Source organism: Sorex fumeus, unplaced genomic scaffold (assembly GCF_029834395.1).
Source record: "Sorex fumeus unplaced genomic scaffold, SorFum_2.1 ptg000030l, whole genome shotgun sequence".
Lineage (NCBI taxonomy): Eukaryota > Metazoa > Chordata > Mammalia > Eulipotyphla > Soricidae > Sorex > Sorex fumeus.
Window position 1 is genome coordinate 16260287 of NW_026606087.1, and position 20897 is coordinate 16281183.

Here is a 20897-nt window from a genome sequence, read left to right on the forward strand (position 1 = left end):
TACACATCTCAGAGTGAGATGTGGGTCTGTCTCCAGCGTGGAGAAGGGGCCTAAGCAGAGATAGAGAGTAAGAGCAGTTTTTTCTTCTCTTTTTTAACTGATGTGCCAGGAATTAACATATATGACTCATGTGTTCTACTTCTCAATTATACTCTCTCCTCAACATTACTATTCTTTTTATGTGCAAATTAGATTTTTTTTTGTTATTAAATTGACGAATAGAGTTGATAGAACTTTGTGTTTTCTTGGGCTTTTTTTTTTTTTTCTGAGAAGAGTTGGGTAGAAGGTTAGAGAAGAAGATTTTTTTTTTTCCTTTTTGGGTCACACCAAGTGATACTTAGAGGTTACTCCTGGTTCTGCACTCAGAATTTAATGCTGGTGGTGCTCGGGGACCATATGGAATCTGGGGATACAGCCCGGGTTGGCCGTGTGCAAGGCAAACACCTTACCCACTGTACTGTCTCTCTGGCCCCTAGGGTGGAAGATTTTGTCTATTAAAATGGATCTGTATCATTTGGGATGGGGGTTGGGGGTGGCAGGGTGCACAACTTGCTCTGCTCAGGACTTAGTACTGTTATGTGGCCATATGGGATTCCTGTGATTGAACCCGGCTCAGCCGCATGCAAGGCAAGCACCTTTCTCACTATGCTGTCTCTCTGGCCCCCAGACAGTAGTCATTTGATATAAGATAACCATTTGATGTACTTGGTTGGGAAATAATTCTGATCTACACATACAGTTGCCTTAATGGAAGTCTGTTAAAAATAGGACTTGGGAAAACTTAATTTTCTTTACTTACTAACTTAGTAACTTTACTTAGTAAAGTTAGAGGGAATAAAACAGGATTCTGTTATAAAGTTGCAATAATAGTTATAAAGTTACTTCAGAGAAGAACAGGAATAGAATTCAGTAATAGACTTAGTATTTTCATTTTTCTATCATACTTGGTGGAGTTTGGGGGCTACTCCTGGAACTGTGCTTAGAGGTGTATATATATATATATATATATATATATATATATATATATATATATATATAGTGCTGTGAATGGAACCCAGGCCTCTCACATGGAAAGCATTTGTTCCAGCTTTCTTGCAAGTAGAGGCTTAAATGTATATTTTGGGTAAATCAGGTAAAGCATTCCTTATGCAGATTATAATATAGTAGATAATTGGATGAGTTGTTTGTGGGAGTCTCTGGGTTTGTGATTTTTTTTTCTTTATTTCTGGTTTTATTTTTGTTTTGGATGTTCCATGCAGCTCTGTGTTCAAGAACCACTCCTGTTAGTGCTCGGGGAACCTTAGAGGGTGCTGGGGATTGAACCTGGGTTGGCCACATGTTAGTAAATCATCCTGTCTGCGCTACTCTCTCTTCAGTTCATGAGTATGTGATGACTTTTATTGAGGCTAACTTACCCTACCTTGATGTAGGGAGAAATAAAAAATGCAATATATTTAATCACATATGCAAAGTTTCTCCTTAAGTTCTAGAGCTCTATTTACAGAGTTTGATGGTTAAAAAATTGTGTCTGCAAGTATATGTGGACTTTTAATTATACCTTTATCTTTCTTTGCAGCCTCCAACTGGTACAGATACTATGGTTAAAGCAGGAGTTAGCACTAACATCAGTACCAAGCACCAATGTATTACTGCTATGAAGGAATATGAAAGCAAATCATTAGAGGTTAGTATATTGGAATACAGAATATGAGCATATTCATTTGATTGTATTGGAAAACTGAATTTTTAAATACTATTTGGGGGATCAAGTTGTTCACATCTGTTTTGTATAAAAATATTAAGAACCAAAATGTTTTAAAATTTATTTATTGAATCACCATGAGGACAGTTACAAAGCTTTCAGGTTTAGGTCTTACTCATACAAGGATCAAACATCCATCCCTTCACCAGTGCACATTTTCCACCACCAAAAACCCCACTACACCTCCCATGCCACCTCTCCCCGTGCCTGTGAGGCAGATGATTTCCACTTAACTCTCTCTACTTTGATTACATTCATTATTTCAACAAAAGATGCACCATCATTATTTGGAATTTTCCCCCAACAATCAAACCTGCTGAAAAGGCATCATGAAATAATTTTTTTTCTATTGTTGGTTATGAAGACCACATGATGTTGCGCGACCGCTAGTGAGACCGCGCAATTTTGGATTTCTGATATTTTACTAATTAAGTCTGGAGGGATTTCTTCCAAAAGCCGAATAGTTCCAAGATTGGTTTGTATGCCTCTGGGTCCATGGCCGTGCTGGAGAGCCGCTCGTGGGGGCAAATTGTGGCCTTGGCAGGGTAAGAAGGACGTGCCGGTTCCGCCACCCATCCCATGATGCCGCAGTTGCTCCGTCACCACTGGCTCATACCTGGCTGTCCAATAAGCTCTGAGGCGGCGGTCACTATGACCAGGGGGAGGGGGGGAAGGACAGACACCTTTTCCCTCCTGGGGGGGGCACGGCACCGTAGCTTAATGCATGGTTCATTCACATTTCTGCCAGAAGCTGCTGGGTTCTGAATTAGGTCCGTGTGCCTCTGGAACCATGGCCGTGCCAGAAAGCCGCTCGAGGGGGAGGCAACTCGTGGCCTCGGCAGGGCAAGAAGGATGTGCCAGTTCCGTCCCCCCATCCCATCAAATTTTTTTTTTAATATATTAAACCTTTGTTTTGGGGCCATACCCACCAGTGCTCAGAGATTACTCCTGGCTCTGTGCTCAGGAATCATTCTTGGTGGGCTCAGGGGTCCTACTGGGTGCTGGGGATTGATCCTATCTGTTGTACTATCTCCCCAGCCCTATTAGAACTTTTTCTAAAATCCACAACACAAGAACACATTTAAAAATATTTTATGTTTATGGAATTCTATTGTTTTAGGCAGAAGTCATATTTCGCTTCTGTGTACCATGATCTTGTTTTGATTAAATGTTGTTAATGTTACACTGGGCAGTGGTGTTTGCTTTTGGATGCATTAGTTATTGGTGTAGTGTAGTTTCTTATTTGCAGTATGTATTCTAAGACCCCCTCAGTGGAAACCTAAAATCATGGATAGTGCTGAACCCTTCCCTATATTGTGTTTTCCTAATTATACTACTGTAATAAAAGTCATGTGAATGTTTTCTGAAAATAACTTACTGACCATGGATGAGTGAAACTGGAAAGTGAAGCTGTGAGTAAAGAGGATCAACTATAATACCATAAAGAAATAGTATATAATACCAAAAGAAATAAGTATACATTACTACATTTTCACTAAGTCATACCCAGGTAACCAGGATCCAGATTGCCAGCAACCCTGTCTTTCTGTTTTTGTTCTTGTTCTGGGGCCACACCCGGCGATACTCAGGGGTAACTCCTGGCATTTGTGCTCAGGGATCACTCCTGGGGTTGCTCAGGGGCTCATATTAGAAGCAGGGACCTAACCCAGTCGACTGCTTACAAGGCCGGCCCCCTCCGCTGTACTAGATCTCCACCTCTCCATCTCCAGCATCCCTATCTTGCCCATCCTTTTCTCTGCTCCATCTCATCCATCCCCTTCTCTACCCCTCCCTCCCCCCACCCAACAGTGCTTCAGGACTTGTCCTGACTTTGCTAGGTGACCATGTAATAGCTTGAGCTGTTGTGTCCCTGCACTTGTCAAAATCCTTTCTTTTCAAAGATAACAGTATTCTAAATGTTCACTTTTGAACTCTAGGGGAAATTTATATTATGTACTTTTCAATTTGTGGTATTTATTAGTTGTTACATAAGGTTATAATTTATTCATCGTAGTAAAGTTTATGGTGCAGTTTGACGGTCACTTTTTTTTTTTTTTGGCTTTTTGAATCACACCCTATGGTGATGCTCAGGGGTTACTTCTGGCTCTGAACTCAGGAATCACTCCTGGCAGTGCTCGGGGGGACCATATGGGATGTGGGAATCGAACCCGGGTCTGTCGCTTGCAAGACAAATGCCCTACCTACTGTACTATTGCTCTGGTCCCTTGACTCTCATTTCTGATTTAGCTATTGTTTCTTCTTGTATCCTAAATTGTGCTCGCTTCATGGGTGGGTGTAAAAACTCCTTGATTCGTAAGACACACTGTTCAACTTTATTCTACTTTTACCTAAAATTTCTAACTCTTTAAATTCCTTTTACTTTATTTTATTATTATTTTTTTCTTGTTTTGTGGTCACATCTGGCAGTCCTCAGGGTTTACTCATGGCTCTACTCAGGTATCACTCTTTTTTTTTTTTCTTTTTTGGGTCACACCCGGCGATGCACTGGCTACTCCTGGCTCATGCACTCAGGAATTGCTCCTGGCGGTGCTCGGGGGACCATATGGGATGCTGGGAATTGAACCCGGGTCGGCTGCGTGCAAGGCAAACACCGTACCCGCTGTGCTATCGCTCCAGCCCCAGAGATCACTCTTGATTGGGCTTGGGGTACCTATAGGATGTTGGGGTGTTCAATCCAGGTTTACTGTGTGCCGGGCAAATGCCCTGCCCACTGTACTATCTCTCTAACCCCTCAAAGTCCTTCATTTAATCAGTTAAAATTTACCTTTGAGTGGTAGTAGACAAGATTATTATACAAATATGGCTAAAAGCATTATTTATAAAGAAAATGAAGATTCAGTGTGGTTGATTCTTTAGCCTGTAGTTTATGGTAATTATGGTAAGGATTATAATGGGCACTATATACTTAAATGTTTTTCTGTAATGGTAACTAGTTAATAATCAGTAGTTTTTTTATTTTAAGTAATGGTACTTATGTACTTAGGAATAGATAAGGTAAGTATTAAATTTATGGAATCTGTAAAGGTACAGAATTTAAAAATTTATAAATTTATGAAGGAATAAATGTTTAGATAACTTTTTGACTACATATTAAGATTAGAGATATATTTTCTTTTTTCTTTTTTCCCCTAGGAACTTCGTTTAGAGGATTATCAGGCTAATCGGAAAGGTCCCCAGAACCAGGTGGGAGCAGGTAGCACAACTGGCTTGTTTGGTTCTTCCCCAGCTACTTCCAGTGCAACAGGCCTCTTCAGTTCCTCTACTACTAATTCAGGCTTTGCATATGGACAGAACAAAACAGCCTTTGGAACTAGTAAGTACTTTTGTTTTGTATCATATTGAGAGAAGGGCAGATAACTAAATAAAATATAACTCATTCTGTGATAAATTATTATGGAGAAAAATATTGAAAAATATTGCAGGGTACTGGAGGAATAGGTATACTGGTAGATATGTTTGTGCACAGAGACTATTGTGTCTGTTTGGGGGGCCATACCAGTACTTGGGGGAACATCTTATATAAGAGATTAAACCTGGGTACTACACATGTTAAACAAGTATTTTAACCCTTTGAGACATCTCCATGGATTGAGAAAATTTTAAATGAAGGTGGGTAAGGGGTTTACTGGTGAGATCCATTTGAGGGGCTGGAGTGTATCCTTTGAGGCCCAAGTTTCCACCAGCAGTGATCCTAAAGCATTGATCTGCGTACCCTGGAGCACTGCTGAGAACTGCCCAAAACCAAAAAATTTGAGCAATGATCTGATCTGAAAGCTACGTAGATTTTTCTCTCTGTCTTTCCTTCCCCTCCTCTCCTCTCCCTTCCTCTTTACTTCTCTATGGTCCTGAGCTACTCTTGTCTCTGTGCGCAAGAATTACTCTTCTTGGCGTGTGTGTGTGTGTTGGGGGTGGGGGGGCCACCATATGGGATGCTGTAGATCTAACCTGAATTGGTCATGTGCAGGGCAAGCATCTTACCTGCTATACTATCCGGCCCAAAAGCTATATTGATTTCTAGGAGAACAACAGTTCACTTAGAGGAAATTTCAAATCTAAAATCTCTAAGACTTGTGACTGGAGCGTTAGTAAACAGATTGTGCACTTGCTTTGCATGCAGCTGACCTGGGTTTTATTTCAGCATCCCATATGGTTCCCCGGGCATTGCCAGGAGTAACCCCCTGAGCATAGCTGGGTGTGATCCAAAGAAGCAAAAATATGTAAAAGCAAATGAAATCGCTGAGGTTTGGGCCTGGATGTGACTCATTGCTGAAGGAGATGCATTGCACATAAGAGTTTGTAGGTTCAGTTCCTGGCACTGAAAAGTAAAATGAAAACTGAGGAGCTGTCAGCACTGCCAAGGTGACCTCAGTGCCAAAGGGCTTGGGCAGCATCATGTCTTCCAGCCTTTGCATTGGTCACTGGCTCGATTGACTGAGAATCACAGGTGGGGACTCCTGGACTTGGGAGCCCCCTCAAGATGAGTAGATGAGAATAAAAAACCTGAAGGGGCTAGAGACATAGTTCACATCTCTGGCCCCACAAATTCAGAACTGGACATTGGCCCACAAAGTCCTTAAAATATAATCCCCAAATTTCCTAGTATTTCACTATACTCTCTCTTCTATTAGAAATACTATTTTAATTTGGTAGGAAAGGGTTTGAGCTACACTTAGCAGTTATCAGGTGGTTGGTCCTTGATGTGCTTTGGGCACCATGCAAACCAGGGTTGACTGCATAAAAGGCAACTAACCCCAAAACCAGAGACAACAAGGGGCTGGAGAGATAGTATAGTGGTTAGGGCACTTGCCTTGTGTGGCTGACTTGGGTAATCCCCAGCACCTCATATTGTTCCCTGAGCCCTGCCGGGAGTGATGCCTGAGCACAGAGCCAGGAGTCAGCCCTCAGCACCGCTGGGTGTACCCCCATTAAAAAAATTAAAAAGGAACAGTTTTTGGATTTTGGGGGGGGCAGTGGCGGTGTGTGTGTATCAGGGAGTGATGCCCAGCTGTGCGCAGGGTTTGCTCTGGCTCTGTGCTCAGGGAGACTCCTTATGGACTGATGTAGGGCATGGAACCCAGGTCTCTTGTCTGGAAGGCATGAATCTTACCCAAAACATCTTATCTCTAGCCCCTGGTATGGTATCTAATGTAATAGAAGCAGTGATTTCCTGAAGAAAAATTATTTAGCTCAGTCAAGATACTGGGGTGAGAATATTGTAGGAATTTTAAGTCTGAGTTAAATCTGTTAAATGAATAAGATGAAACATGAAAGTGACACACTTTGAGTATTGAATGATTTTAAGATAATTTAAGATACATAACCCATAACGGAAGACTATTGCAGTCATTAGTGTAAGATTTTGGCTTTTACGCCCCTCCCACTTCTTCTTTTATTTTTTTCTTAAAAGGTACAACTGGATTTGGGACAAATCCAGGTGGCCTCTTTGGACAGCCGAACCAGCCAACTACCAGCCTTTTCAGCAAACCATTTGGCCAGACCACATCTACTCCGAACACTGGTTTTTCCTTTGGTAATACCAGTACACTCGGACAGCCAAGCACCAACACCATGGTAAGGTGATAGACTTCTAATTGATTTGAGGTCTTATTTGTAGAGCTCATTAGTGAGTCTGAGTCTCTAATCATGTCAGACTGCTAGGAAGGTTTTTTTTAATTTATTTATTTTTATCATAGTAGTTTATATCTTCCTTCTCTAGGTTCTTAATTATTATTTTATTATTTTTTTATTTTGCTTTTGGGCCATGCCAGTGATGCTCCGGTGTTCTTCTTGGCTCTGTACTCAGGAATTACTTCTGGATGTGCTCAAGGGATCATATGGGATGTTGGGAATTGATCCTGGGTCAGCCATGTGAAAGACAAGCACAGTTCTGCTGTGTAGCCTCTACTAGGAAGTTTTATCTCTACTGCAGTTTCGTTTTCTTTGGTAGTACTGAGAATTGAACCCGGGACTTCACACAGGAAAGGCAATTGATCTACCACTGAGCTATATGCTTTTCCTCTACTGCCTTTTTTGAAAGTTGATCATATGTGGTAAAGAGAGGAAAGCAGTCTTCAGATAACTGAGTTCTAGATCCTATTCCAAGCTTTGCCTTTGTACTCATAGAGAGGCCATAGAGCGAGTTACTTGTCCTTTCTGAGTAGACTTTGTTTTCACCAAGTAAGAGCCTTTGTGTGCAGAGTCGAGTTATGTCTTAAATTTATACTTCTATAATAGAGAAGAAAATACTTAGAGATTTTACTTGCTATATTTCAGAGTATTCTTTAAGTTTATTTTCCTGTAAGCAGAGTAAGGCGAAGAAGTTTAGTTCATTCAGATGAATATGGGAACACTAAAACTCCCTCCTCTTGGATGGATCATTGCTCCTTGTGTGTGTAGGAAGTAATAGAGATAAGTTCTTAAGCCACTGCCAGGTTATTGCTCAGCGCTCTTAAGTCGTAATGAGAAGTATAAATACCAGATAATCTCATTTATCTGTGGAGTAACAACCAGCAGTTTGTGTTCCTTGGTATTTCTCCAAGTGAAATAACAACAAAAAAACCTGCATACAAATTATTTTAGCATTTCATAATAGCCAAAAGATGGAAACAGCTCAAATGGTCTGTCAATGATGAATGTATAAGCAAATGTAAAATACAGAGAAATTTTATTTAACCATGAAATAAAGAACTAATACATGCTGCAGTGTGACTGGGCCTTTCAGAGCTCCTAAGTGAGAGAAGCTATTCACAAAAGAGCACAGTTTAAGATTTCAATTCCATAAAACATTCAGAGTTGCCATCCTTGGAACCAAAGTGGATGAGTAGTTGCCTGGAAGTAAGGAATGGCTGACTGCTAATTTCATTCTGGAGTAATAAAAATGTCCAAAACATTGAAGTATGGGAAAGGCATAGTAATGAGGGATATGGCTCCATGATGGAGCATACGTGTGAGGCCCCGTATTCAGGTACCATCACTCCTTAGCACGCTCCAAGGAGTAGCCTCAGAGAAGCACTCCCTTGAATTCTCAGGGCAGGAAATGTATCAGTAAAACATGGGATGATACATAGATTATAAGCGAGGCAGATGACTTAAAGACCTGAGCGATGCAGGAAGGCTGATCACCTTGGTGCACCCTTGATCCTCTGTCTGCATGTCCAGATGGTGAGCACTAAGCTGGGAGTAGCCCTTCAGCACTGCCAGGTTTTCCCCAAAGTTCTCCCTCCCCCAATATACTTTAAAATTAGCATTATACTCTTGCTTCTGTCTCAGTTGACGATTTTCGGTTTTTATTCATAGCACACACCCCCAGCTCAGTATTGATTAGATGATAATTTTGAAAATGAAGCATCCAGTCATACTGTTTTGTTTATAGCATTGTAACTCCAATATCTTAGAGCACAGAAGTTAGTATAGAGTGTCTCTAACGTTCCGAAAGAGCAAGGTGCGCAATAGATTCACATGTAGGTATGAAACTGATTCTACTACTCAGCTGTCACATCTTAAACAAGTTTTTGTTTTGGAAAATGGACCTGCTTTTCAAGGTTCTTGTGAGGATAGGAAAGGCTCTATGGAAGTGTTTAGTTCTGTAGTATTAATAGTTTTTGTTTCACGAACTTTGAAAAATGGCAGGTATTATTAATCGAAGCTAACAATTTTATCTAGGGCCCATGACTAGTACTACCTAGGTCCTGCTCTGGACTCAGTGCTTGGGCAGCTACTCCTGTTGTGCCTCAGGAGACCAAGTGGTGCTGGTTATTGAACCTGGCTGCCTCCATGCAAAGTATGCGCTCCAGTGCTTCCAACTTTATCTGCATCCCTATTTAGGACGTAAAGGAAACTGACTGTATTGGGATATCTATTTAAACTAGATTAAATATTTCAGGGTTTGTTTGGAGTAACCCAAGCCTCACAACCTGGAAGTCTTTTTGGAACAGCTACGAACACCAGCACTGGGACACCATTTGGAACAGGAACAAATCTCTTTGGGCAGACCAGTACTGGATTTGGTGCTGTTGGTTCGGTAGGTTTTTACAGTAGACTGTAATGTGGAGATGTTTGTAAATATGGTTAAAGGAATTTCAAAGAAAGAGTTGACTGTCTTCTTCAAGTACTTTCGTTTTTAGCTATACCAGGTTATATAAAACTTTACCCACTTTGCTCTTAGCCTCTGTCGGCCCTAGGTAAGATTTTTATAGGTTGATTTTCAGTTTTAAACTTATTTGCTCAATGGCTATGTGTATTTTATTTATGATAGAAAAGAATCACTTTAATTGGTTAAATTTCTTAGCATAAATTGAGATGCATTCACTTTGGGCAGGTGTTGGGGCATACCCTATGGTGCTTGGGGTGGCCCCTTGTGGTGCCAAGGTCTCTCGCAGGCAAAGCATATGCTCCAGCTCTTTTTTTTTGGGGGGGGGTCACACCCGGCTATGCACATGGGTTACTTCTGACTCTGCACTCAGGAATTATCCTGGTGGTGCTTGGGGGATCATATGGGATGCTGGGAATTGAACCTGGGTCAGCTGCGTGCAAAGCAAACGCCCTACCCGCTGTGCTATTGCTCCAGCCCCAGCTCTTTTAACAGTATGTCTGACCACACTTTTAGTCTTAAAATCAGGGTTTTTGTGCTTTTGTTTCGTTTTGAGGCCACACCTGGCAGTGCTCAGGGTTTACTCATGTTCTCAGGAATCATTTCTGGCTGGGGCTCAGGGGAATATGTGGGATGCCAGGATCAAACTTATTAACTGCATGCAAGGCAATTGCCTGCCTTTCCTACTTTATCTTTGACTTCTTTTTCTTCTTCTTTTTTCTGTTTTTGTTTTGTTGGGGGCCAAACAAAATACTCTGCAGTTCCTTGAGCACCACCAGTTACTCCTGAGTCCATATGGTTCCTGAATACTGTCAGGGGTGGTTTAGTACCAAAATTATAAATAACATTGTAACTCTCATTTTAGTTTGATTTTTAATCTAATTTGGGGGGAGGGTTGAAGGAAGGCGTTCATTTAAGGAAAACAGAATATAGCAAAGACATGCAGGGAGCAGAGGGCTAAGGCAGAACAATATCTAATTAAATGAAAACTTCTTCATAAGAAGTTAGGATGTTCTTAGTTTGTTATTGTTGTTGGTCATACTACAGCTCCTCCAGGTAGTCCTTGGAAAGCCGTATGTGTGGCACTGGGAATTGAACTTGATGCCCCCAGGCATGCCAGTCATGTACTCCACACCTGTTACCTCGACCCAGTTCCTAGCATAACCTTTTAAAAGTTCATGCATGTTGTAGAATGTATCGTACACATCTTTTGAAACTGCTTCTATTAACAAGTTACATGCATGATGAATTTTCTGTTGGGAGAGGGAATCTCCCATGTCGTGCTGAGGAGGGCTCAAGCAGGCCAGGGAGCGCCCAAGGCTGCTGGATTTTCCTGGGCGTCTGGACCACCCAGGCAAGCTCAGGGCCGCTGTGCCTGTCAGCGCTTGTGGACCATGTGGTGCAGGAACCAAGCAAGGTCAAGCACAGGTCAGGCGTGTTGCTGTACTAGCCCTTGGACTTTGTTTCCGCCTCCATGATTTCTTTTGCCAACTTAAAAAAGAGCATTTGATTGCTTTGTTATCTTTTTTTTTTCAGTGAAATCTTATGTTTGCCTGAAGGATTGCCTTGAACTTCTCAATACATACATGTTTTATTAAGTTAATCTTGCTCAGTACATTTATTTTTCTCATGGTCTATATTCATTCTTCTACCTTTTTCATGAAAGTTAAATTTCTTTTACTCCATGCTCAGTCTAGTGTACCTGAGACAACTTTATTGATACATAATTATCTTTATATTGCTTAGTATTTTTTTTCTGTTTTCTATTTTTCAGACCCTGTTTGGCAATAACAAGCTCACTACGTTTGGAACCAGCACAACCAGTGCTCCTTCATTTGGTACAGCCAATGGCGGGATCTTTGGTAACAAACCAACTCTGACTTTAGGAACCAATACAAACACTTCCAATTTTGGTACATATAAAAAGCAGGTTTGGCTTTCTTAAAAGTTACACTGACTTGGGGCCGGAGAGATAGTACAGCAAGTAAGATGCTTGCCTTGCATGTGGCTGACCCGGGTTCAATCCCCGGCACACCATATGGTTCCCTGAATATACCAGGAGTGACCCCTGAGCGCAGAGCCAGGAAGGAATAAACTCTGAGCACAGCCTGGTGTGGCCCCCCAAACCAAAACAAATTAGTAATGTTACACTGACTATACCACACATTATTCTCCTTATTCATATGATTGAGAATATTTAAAGTTTTTCAGGTAAACCATGGCTCTGAAGGGTACTAGGAAAGGTTTAAAATCATGGATATAGGTTCATGACGATCACGATCATGACCATCCTGTTATTCGTCGATTGCCTCGAGCAGGCCCCAGTAACGTCTTCTTCATCCTAGCCCTGAGATTTTTAAGAAAGTGCCCTATTCAAGGCTCTTTAGGGGAATGAGATCCATCATTGTTACTGGTATTTGGCATATTGGGTACACCACGGGGAGTTTGCCAGACTCTGCCGTGTGGGCAGGTTACATTTGGTAGCCTGCCAGTTTGTCCAAAGTAGGAATGAGATGGTAAGATGTCTCCGCTTCTGGGAGCTGGGTTTTATAGTCTCTGAGTCTTGGCCGTTGATAGGATTACACAGCGCCAGGGGGATATAGGTTGAAATTCTTAATAGAGGTTTAACTCGACTTTCTTCATTCATTCTTTCAAGTACTTGCTTTAGATAACATGGGCATATAGAGCACATGCAGTGGTTCCTTGAATGTTGGTTTTTATAATGGATGTTGTTTTTCCCAAAATACAGAAAATCTTTTTTGGATTACCTTACTAATAATTGAAAACCACAAGTGAAATTCACTTGACTAAGATAATACATTTTGTTAGGACAACTTTTAAATCAGGGAATTAGTGTGTAGCTTAGATTTGATGATTATGGTTTCTTGGTTTTTGTTGATAGTGGTTGATAGTTTTAGGGCCATACTCAGCTGTGCTCAGGGCTTACTTTTGACTCTGTGCTCAAGGATCACTTCTGGCAGGGCTCAGGATCGTTTGTGGTGCTGGGGATCAAATATGGATCTGCTTTGTACAAGGCAAGCACCTTTCCCATTGTACCTCACTCTCGCCCCAGAATGTCATTTCTACATTTGTTACTTGAATATATCTGATAAAGTAGTCTGGATTTTGTGTTTGTTTTGTCTTTTTTTTGGGCCACATTCCAATAGCACTGAGGGCTTACTTCTGGCTCGGCTGTACTCAGGGGTACCCTATGCAGTACCAAAAATAAACCTGAGTTAACTGCATTTAAGACAAGTGCCTTGACCACTGTACTGTCTATTTGCTCTTGAAATGTACTTAGTATTCATGGTTGCAGATTTCTCTTTTTGAAGATTTTTGTGTGAATTTATTTATACCCAGTTTCAGTGATTTGAAATTAATTGGTGTCATCTTTAACTTGAATTGCCTTACTATTTTATGTAGTAAATTTAACTTGTCTTTTAGGGGCCATAGTGATGGTACAGTGTATAGGGCATTTGCCTCACATGTGGCTAATCCAGATTTGATCCCTGACACCACATATGGTCCCTGGAGCCCTGTCAGAAAGCCCTGAACACTGTTGTGTCTGTCCCCAAAACAAAAAGTAAATAAATTTGAATTCTTTTTAAAATTTCTCCATGTTGAGTAATGCCTTGCATAAAGTAGGAGTAGGTGCTTCTCTGCGGGCTGGAGCGATAGCACAGGGGTAGGGCGTTTGCCTTGCAAGCAGCCAACATGGCCGACCCGAGTTCAATTCCTCCGCCCCTCTTGGAGAGCCCGGCAAGCTACTGAGAGTATCTCGCCCGCACGGCAGAGCCTGGCAAGCTCCCCGTGACGTATTCGATATGCCAGACACAGTAACAACAAAGTCTCCAATGGAGACGTTACTGGGCCCGCTCGAGCAAATCGATGATCAATGGGAGGGCCTTTTAGGTGCTTCTCTGTAGTTTTATTAAATGAATAAATTAAGAAGCATAAATTCAGAGCATGCTGGCTCTGAAGGGAAGGATTCTTTACAAGTCAGATAGGTTTGAAGGTTGACAGTTTTGCTTTACTCTTGGGTGAATTTAGGTCCACTATCACTATCAGGTAGGGATCCTGATAAAGTCAAACTTTCTTTAATGTCTGTTATTTTGTTTGTTGCAGGGTTTGATCAAGCGCACCACCTATGGTCCCCTGGCACTGTGCACGAAGAACCAGAGGTGTTGCACAGGGTCAAACCCTGGCTAACTGTGTGCAAGGCAAACTCCCAACTACTGTTACTTACTACCTCTCCTGCCCCTAATGTTCCTATGTTTGTAGGAAGCTGTCAGCTTTAGTTTTGCAGACAGATGACCTGATTTTAAAATAAAAGATCTGGACATAGAATAAATTATACAGAGATTTGGAGCATCATTGTTAATTTTACAATACCCGGTGTGGGATTGTGTTTTATTCTGGTAGTGTTTGATTCAGGGAGTATAGGTTGGTATGCTTAGTAAAATTGCTATGGCCACATCCTTATCATTCTCAAGAGTTTAAGAACTCGATATTTTGGGGCTGGAGCAATAGCACAGCTATTAGGTAGGGCATTTGCCTTGCACGCAGCCAACCGGGTTCGATTCCCAGCATCCCATATGGTCCCCTGAGCACCGCCAGGGGTAATTCCTGAGTGCAGAGCCAGGAGTAACCCCTGTGCATGCCGGACGTGACCCCCTCCCCCCAAAAAAAATAATAACTCGACATTTTTTTTTTTAAAAGTGAACCAAGATTTTTTTATTTAGGAACATTTACTTAGAGGAGAGAGAGCGAGAGAGCGCTATGTGTTCAAGTGAGAAAACAAGCTTATTTAGTTCAGGAAAAAGCCTAATATATACCCCATGTAAAGATGCAGGGTAATTTTCAAAATGTGTCTGAATGCCATTTTTTTTTGGTAGTAAATATTTCTAGCTTTAAGCCTCATCTGAATATAGAGGAGAGAAGCTATAGACATTATGTCAGCATTGGTCACTAATGCTCTTTTTTTTTTTTTCTTCCTAATTTGTGGCCACATCCCATGATGCTCAGAGCTTACTCCTGGCTCTGCACTCAGGAATCACTCCTGGTAATGTTCAGGGGATCATATGAAATGCCAGGGATTCAAACCGGGTTGGCCACATGCAAGGCAACTGCCCTTCCTGCTGTACTATCGCTGGGGTCTCATGCTGGGCAAATTTTACCAGAACTAAATTTACATTTACATCATTAGTTCTTCCCATGCTATTTTCTATTTCTTTCTGAGATTAGATACGTTTTTTTGTTTGTTTTCTTTTGTTTTGTCTTTTGGCTCAGGGTTTGCTCCTGGCTCTGCACTTAGGAGTCCCTCCTGGCAGTGTTCCGGAGACCACATGGGATGCCAGAGATTAAACCCGGGTTTATCCACTGTACTTCTGGCCCTTTATTTTTAAATACAGGAGCTGTATTTATGTGTGTGTTATATTTTATTTTCTTGATTTTTAGACCTAAGTAGTTGGTTCTCTTGTGCTGCATGTTTTAATGGCTAGTTTAGGAGCTATTTGTGTAAGAGAGCAGGAGACAGTGCTAGTGCATGCTTGTGCTATTTTTGTTTGATGGAGAGAAAAGAGAGAATATGTTTGTGTTGTCTTGGTTTGGGGACCGCACCCCATTGATGCTTGGAGTTGTTCCCAGAGCTCCCACACCACAGAATGTTCTCTAGTCCTTTGAGCTATTTTCCTGGCCCAATGTATATTTTAAAAAATTGACCTGTCCTTTGAAACTGAGGACTAGTTGAAATAAAACATTTCTGTATATAATGTAATGATTCAGTATTGGTATGCTCTGTGAAATGATCACAATTTCATCAGCACTCGTTAATGTATATAGTTACAAAGATTTTTTGGTTTTTGTTTGTTTGGGGCCATGCCCAGCAATGCTCAGAAGTTACTCCTAGCTCTTCACTCAGGAATTACTCCTGGTGGTGCTCAGGGAACCAGATGCAAGGCAAATGTCCGACCCATTGTAATATCGCTCTAGCTCCTCAAAAAAAAAAAAGGTGATTACTTTTAGGATCCCAGAAGTTTTTGTTTTTGATTTTTGGCCGTATCCAGTGGTGCTTGGGCAATTCCTGGCTCTGCTCAGGAGTGATTCCTGGCAGGATATGTGGTGCTGGGACTTGAACCAGTGTTAGCTCTATTGCAAAACAAACATCTTCGCTCCTCTACTTTCTCTGGCCCTGTTTTTCTTTCCTTGTGGGCAGGGGTTGATGGAAGGAAAGTTTTAACAAATAGCCTTGCAAAACACTCTCAGCAGTGCTCACCTGGCTATGTGAGCTAGAAAGTAAGTCCTCAGTACCTCTAGTGTTTTCAGGCGCGTTCAGGCATGTGCTTCACCCCTTTGAGCTGTCTCCCCTGTACCCTTAAGATCTCAGTTTTCAAATATACAATGGAGCATATTAACTAAGGATATTAATATTACATTCCAGTGGCAATCACTTGAATGTTTGTACGTTTCTTTTCTTTTTGTGTCACACCTGGCAGTGCACAAGGGTTACTCCTGGCTCGTGCACTCAGGAATTATTCCTGGCAGAGCTCAGGGGACTATATGGGATGCTGGGAATTGAACCCGGGTCGGCCGCGTGCAAGGCAAACGCCCTACCTGCTGTGCTATTGCTCCAGCCCCACGTTTGTACCTTTTGACCCTCTTCCCTGATTTGTGCATTACCTATCTGTGGCTCCTGCTATATTTGTCTGTCTTTGAGCTTTGTTGTTTTCTGGCTTTAGGGCCACACCAGTAATGCTCAGGGGCTACTCGGTGCAGTGTTTAGGTTCACTCCTTAGTGCTCAGGAGACAATGACCATTTGGTGGTAGTGATTGATTCTGGGGCTCCAGCAGGCAAAGCATGTGCATGAGCATTCTCCCCATTCCTGATAGTTCTTTTGTAATTTTTTGGGGGACCCTCCAGTTCTCCATCATGTCCATGCCAATTTGTATTTTCATTAGCAGTGCACATCTGTCTCTTTTTCTTTACATTATTGTCAATTCTTCAGTGACGGTCAGGTATGAAGTAATGTATCATGGTGATTTTATTTTTAATTTTTGGGGGCCACTTCCAGTGGTGGTCAGGGCTTACTCCTGGGTCTCCCCTCAGGTATCACTCCAGTGGGCTCTGGGAACCATATAGGTTGCTAGAGATGAAACCCGGTTCAGCCACATGCAAGGAAAGCACCCTGCCTGTGCTGTACTAGTTCTCTGGTCTCCTCTCAATAGTTTTAATTTCCATTTGCCTTCAGATTGATTATGTTGAACATCTTTTTATTACCTGTTTTTATTACCATCTATATGTTGCTCTTTTGGATAAAATTGTCTAGAGCCAGGGTGATGACTCAGCCGTGCATGTGCAGAAGACCCCAGAACGCCCTCCAGATGTGGCCCCAGTGGTCTCCAACATCTCATTGTGGGGCCCAAGCATTGAATTGTATAGCCTAGTTTACTGTTGATCAGAAGTGAGCACTGTTTGGGAGTCACAAAATGTCCGTTAAAGTTCTCTGCCATTTACACATTACTACTGAGTCTCTCGGTCACTTGCTCGCTCGCTCCCCCCCTCCATCCCTCTTTCTCCCTCTCCTTCCCTCTCCCTCCCTCTCTCCCTGATGGCTCAGAACTTAGTCCTGGCTCTAGGTTTAGGGATCACTTCTGGGCGACCACTATCACATTAACCCATGTGCTTTCACTCAGTGAAACCCTTAGTTTTTACATTTGATTCTGTATTTGCTGTTGGGTTCTATGTGTTCTTTGGAGGCAGGGGTGGGGGATGCCAGAACCAAGATCACCAGCTGCCCTACTGCCAAAAAATTATGCTTCTGAAATCTCTTGATGTTGATTTTGCACATAGAGCAAGTGATCTGTCATACGTGTGTCACTCAGGGCAGAAGCCCCCCCCTCCTTTTTTTTCTTTGTGTTCTTTATATATTTTAGTGCATCTCTTAGCAGATTCATGACTTGTATATATACATTTCTCCCATTTGATTGCCTTCACTTTTGATGATTTCTTTTTGCTGTGTGGAAAGTTGAATTTGATCTAGACCCACTTATTTATTTTTACTTTTGTGAGCCTTTGACCAAAAAAAAATATATCACCAAGATCATTATTAAGATATACGCCATGTTTTCTTCTAGGAATTAAACGATTTTTCAGGTATTCTTTACTTTTGAGTTCATTTTTGTGTATGTAAAGTAGTAATTCATTTTCATTCTTTGCTAATGGTTATCCAGTTTTCCCAATTTATTTATTGAAAAACTTGTCCTTTCCCATTGTATAGTTTTGGCTTCTTTGTCATAGATTTAAATAATTGTAATTTTAGTTTTAAAAATTATTTTGTAATAATTGTTGATACAATTTTAATATCACCAATTATTAGTAAGAATTTTTGGAAATGTGTGGTATAAACAGTGTAAATTGGGGCTTAATTTTCCTCCTGTGTGTTTGAAATAGCTCATAAGTATTGTATCATTTTTTTGTGGAACTGCAAGATCCTTTCTGGTTAAATCTTAACCCCAAAAGAAAATACCTTCAAACACATTTTCATTTGTTTTCTTTGGGGAAAATTGGTTGTGCTTGAGTAGGTAGTACTTCACTTTTGTGTCATAACTATTAGCACAATTGAAGAAAAGAGTTAATGTATAAATGTAAAGTATTAAGATTAATAAGATTAATCATATTAAAGTATTAAGATTAATAAGATTACTTGCTTGGGTTTTTAAATTGTAGTAGAGATAAGTTTTCAAACTTTTTTAATTAAACTTTTTTTTCTTGGTCTTTTTCACTGAAATCATTCAGATACTGGTATGAAGAGGAAAATCATAGTGGTGCTGTCATATATTCTAAGATTTCTTCCTTCCTTCCCTTTCTCCCTCTCTGGGGTTCAGATGCACCTTTAGAGTGAAAGGCATGAGCTTTATTGTTGAGCCACCCCCTGGTTTCTTGAGATATTTTCTACACTTGATCATCTTTGACTACTGACCCTCCATGGTACCTTTTTAAACAATTTGAAGTGTTTCCCGAAGAGGGCTTTCTAGTCAGTGATTGATATTTTCTGCAATCAAAAACATAATTGGGCCAGATCAATACAGTGTGTATGGTGTTTGCTTTGCACATGGCTGAACTGGATTTGTTCTCTGGCTCCCCATATTGTCCCCTGAGCCTCCAGGAGTGTTCTAAACACAGAGCCAGGAGTCAGCCCTGAGCGCTGCTGGTTATGGAAAATGAACTAAGTCCGTAATCATTAACTTTTTTTGTTTTTTTTATATTGCTCTCCAAAAGAGGGGGACAATCTGAACATAACATAAGAGAAGAATAGGTATAATACAATGTATATACCTTTGTGGGGAGATATACAATTAATTGACGTAATTTTGTTTCGTTTGCCAGGGGCCATATCTGGTAGTGCTCAGGGCTTTCTCCGGCCTCCGCATTCATCATTCCTGACAGGCTCAGGGGACCATATGGGGTGTTGGGATTGAACCTAGGTCAGCCACATGCAAGGCAAGCTCCCTGCCTGCTGTGCTATTGCTCCAGCTCCTGACATACGGTTTTTCTTTTCTTTTTTCTTGGTTTTTGGGCCACGCCCAGCAGTGCTCACTCCTGGGCAGGGCTTAACTTCTGTTTCTATGCTTAGGGATCACTCTTGTCAGGCTCAAGGAACCACGTATGGTGTCAGAGATTGGACCTGGGTCTGTTGTGTGCAAGGCAAGCACCTTACCCACTTGTACTATCTTTCCTGCCTGACATACTGGTTTTAAAAGGGATGTATCATAGGATCTCTTTTATGATGGGTCATAATGAAGGAGTATAATTTGTTCAATTTTATCGTCTGATAATGAAAGCTTAAGAAAACTTATTCATTAGTTAAAACCTTTTTAAAATATCAGCTTAGTTCCTTAAGTGTCCCTATGAGCTGATTGGGTGTGATCTACCACATAGTACTGTACGTTAGGAGTTTTCCTTTCAGTAATTATACATGAGGTATTCCATACGTCCTAGAGCCATTGAGCCTTACAACGTGGATGTTCTCAAAGCTCACACAATTACTTTGCTTTATTTTCTAAATTATCTGTCGTCTGGGGTTAGCATCCTTGGCTTCATTCATAGTGGGTATGAGCTTTACCATGGAACTGGACTCCTAGCCTAATCTAATCAGTTCACCTTACTATTGGGTATTACCCTATATTGAATTGATACTTCAAGTCTGCAGTATAATCAGATCAATGTGTTCTGTTTACAAGCATCAAAATTGCATCTTTAAAAAAAGTTAAAATACCTTACCATTTAGGATTTCTAAGCATATATTACTAGAGAATGCAAAACTTAGTCACACTACTTCATAAAAATTCTCATATACAGGAATTGAGAATGGTGAGAAAAGTATAGTTCACTCATTCTTTTGTCCTTCTAGGTTTTGGCACAAATACTAGTGGAACAACTCTTTTTGGAAATAAACCAGGACCTGGAACGCTGGGAGCTGGGCTTAGTACAGGATTTGGAACAGGTAATGAAATACACAATAACATTTAAAAAGTGGTACAACTTGACTTTTTAATTGCTGGAACTTAACACTTCTGTCTTCTTGGGGGATGGACGGGGGGGCATAACCAGTGATACTGGAGGGGGGCATAACCAGTGATGCTGTGGGCTTCCTCCTGGCTCTGTGCTTAGGGATCACTCCTGGCAGGCTCAGGGGTCCATATAGGATGCCAGGGATTGAACCTGCCTCCACTGCATGCAGCGCAAGCTCCCTACCTACTGTCCTGTCACACTCACTTCAACACCTTTTTTTTTAAATTTCCACAATAGTATTTATTAAATATTTCCTGTAGCTGCTATTTACCAGTTTACTTCTATATATTTATTTATATTTTATGGGCCATACCAGCAGTGCTCAGGGTTTATTCCTAGCCTGCAATCAGGAATTATTTTCCTGGCATTGCTTGAGGGACCATACGGGATGCTGGGGATTGAACCCAGGTTGGCTGTGTGCAAGGAAAAGCGGTTACCCACTATATTACCTCTTA

At 41.2% G+C, this 20897-nt stretch overlaps 1 protein-coding gene and 1 pseudogene across 4 annotated transcripts in view; one reads left to right on the top strand and one right to left on the bottom strand.

Moving 5' to 3' along the window:
- NUP98 (nucleoporin 98 and 96 precursor) overlaps positions 1-20897 on the top strand; it is a 93417-nt gene that overhangs the window by 22176 nt on the left and 50344 nt on the right. For 2 of the 4 annotated variants that reach the window (XM_056116070.1, XM_056116073.1), the window contains exons 6-11: positions 1577-1684; positions 4916-5096; positions 7191-7354; positions 9666-9803; positions 11647-11785; positions 20282-20374. In XM_056116070.1, the coding sequence (XP_055972045.1) occupies positions 1577-1684; positions 4916-5096; positions 7191-7354; positions 9666-9803; positions 11647-11785; positions 20282-20374 (823 nt within the window). The remainder of the gene's footprint in view (positions 1-1576; positions 1685-4915; positions 5097-7190; positions 7355-9665; positions 9804-11646; positions 11786-20281; positions 20375-20897) is intronic. The other 2 variants (XM_056116071.1, XM_056116072.1) reach the window with 2 other exon arrangements.
- Positions 17637-17777, bottom strand: LOC130025645 (uncharacterized; annotated as a pseudogene).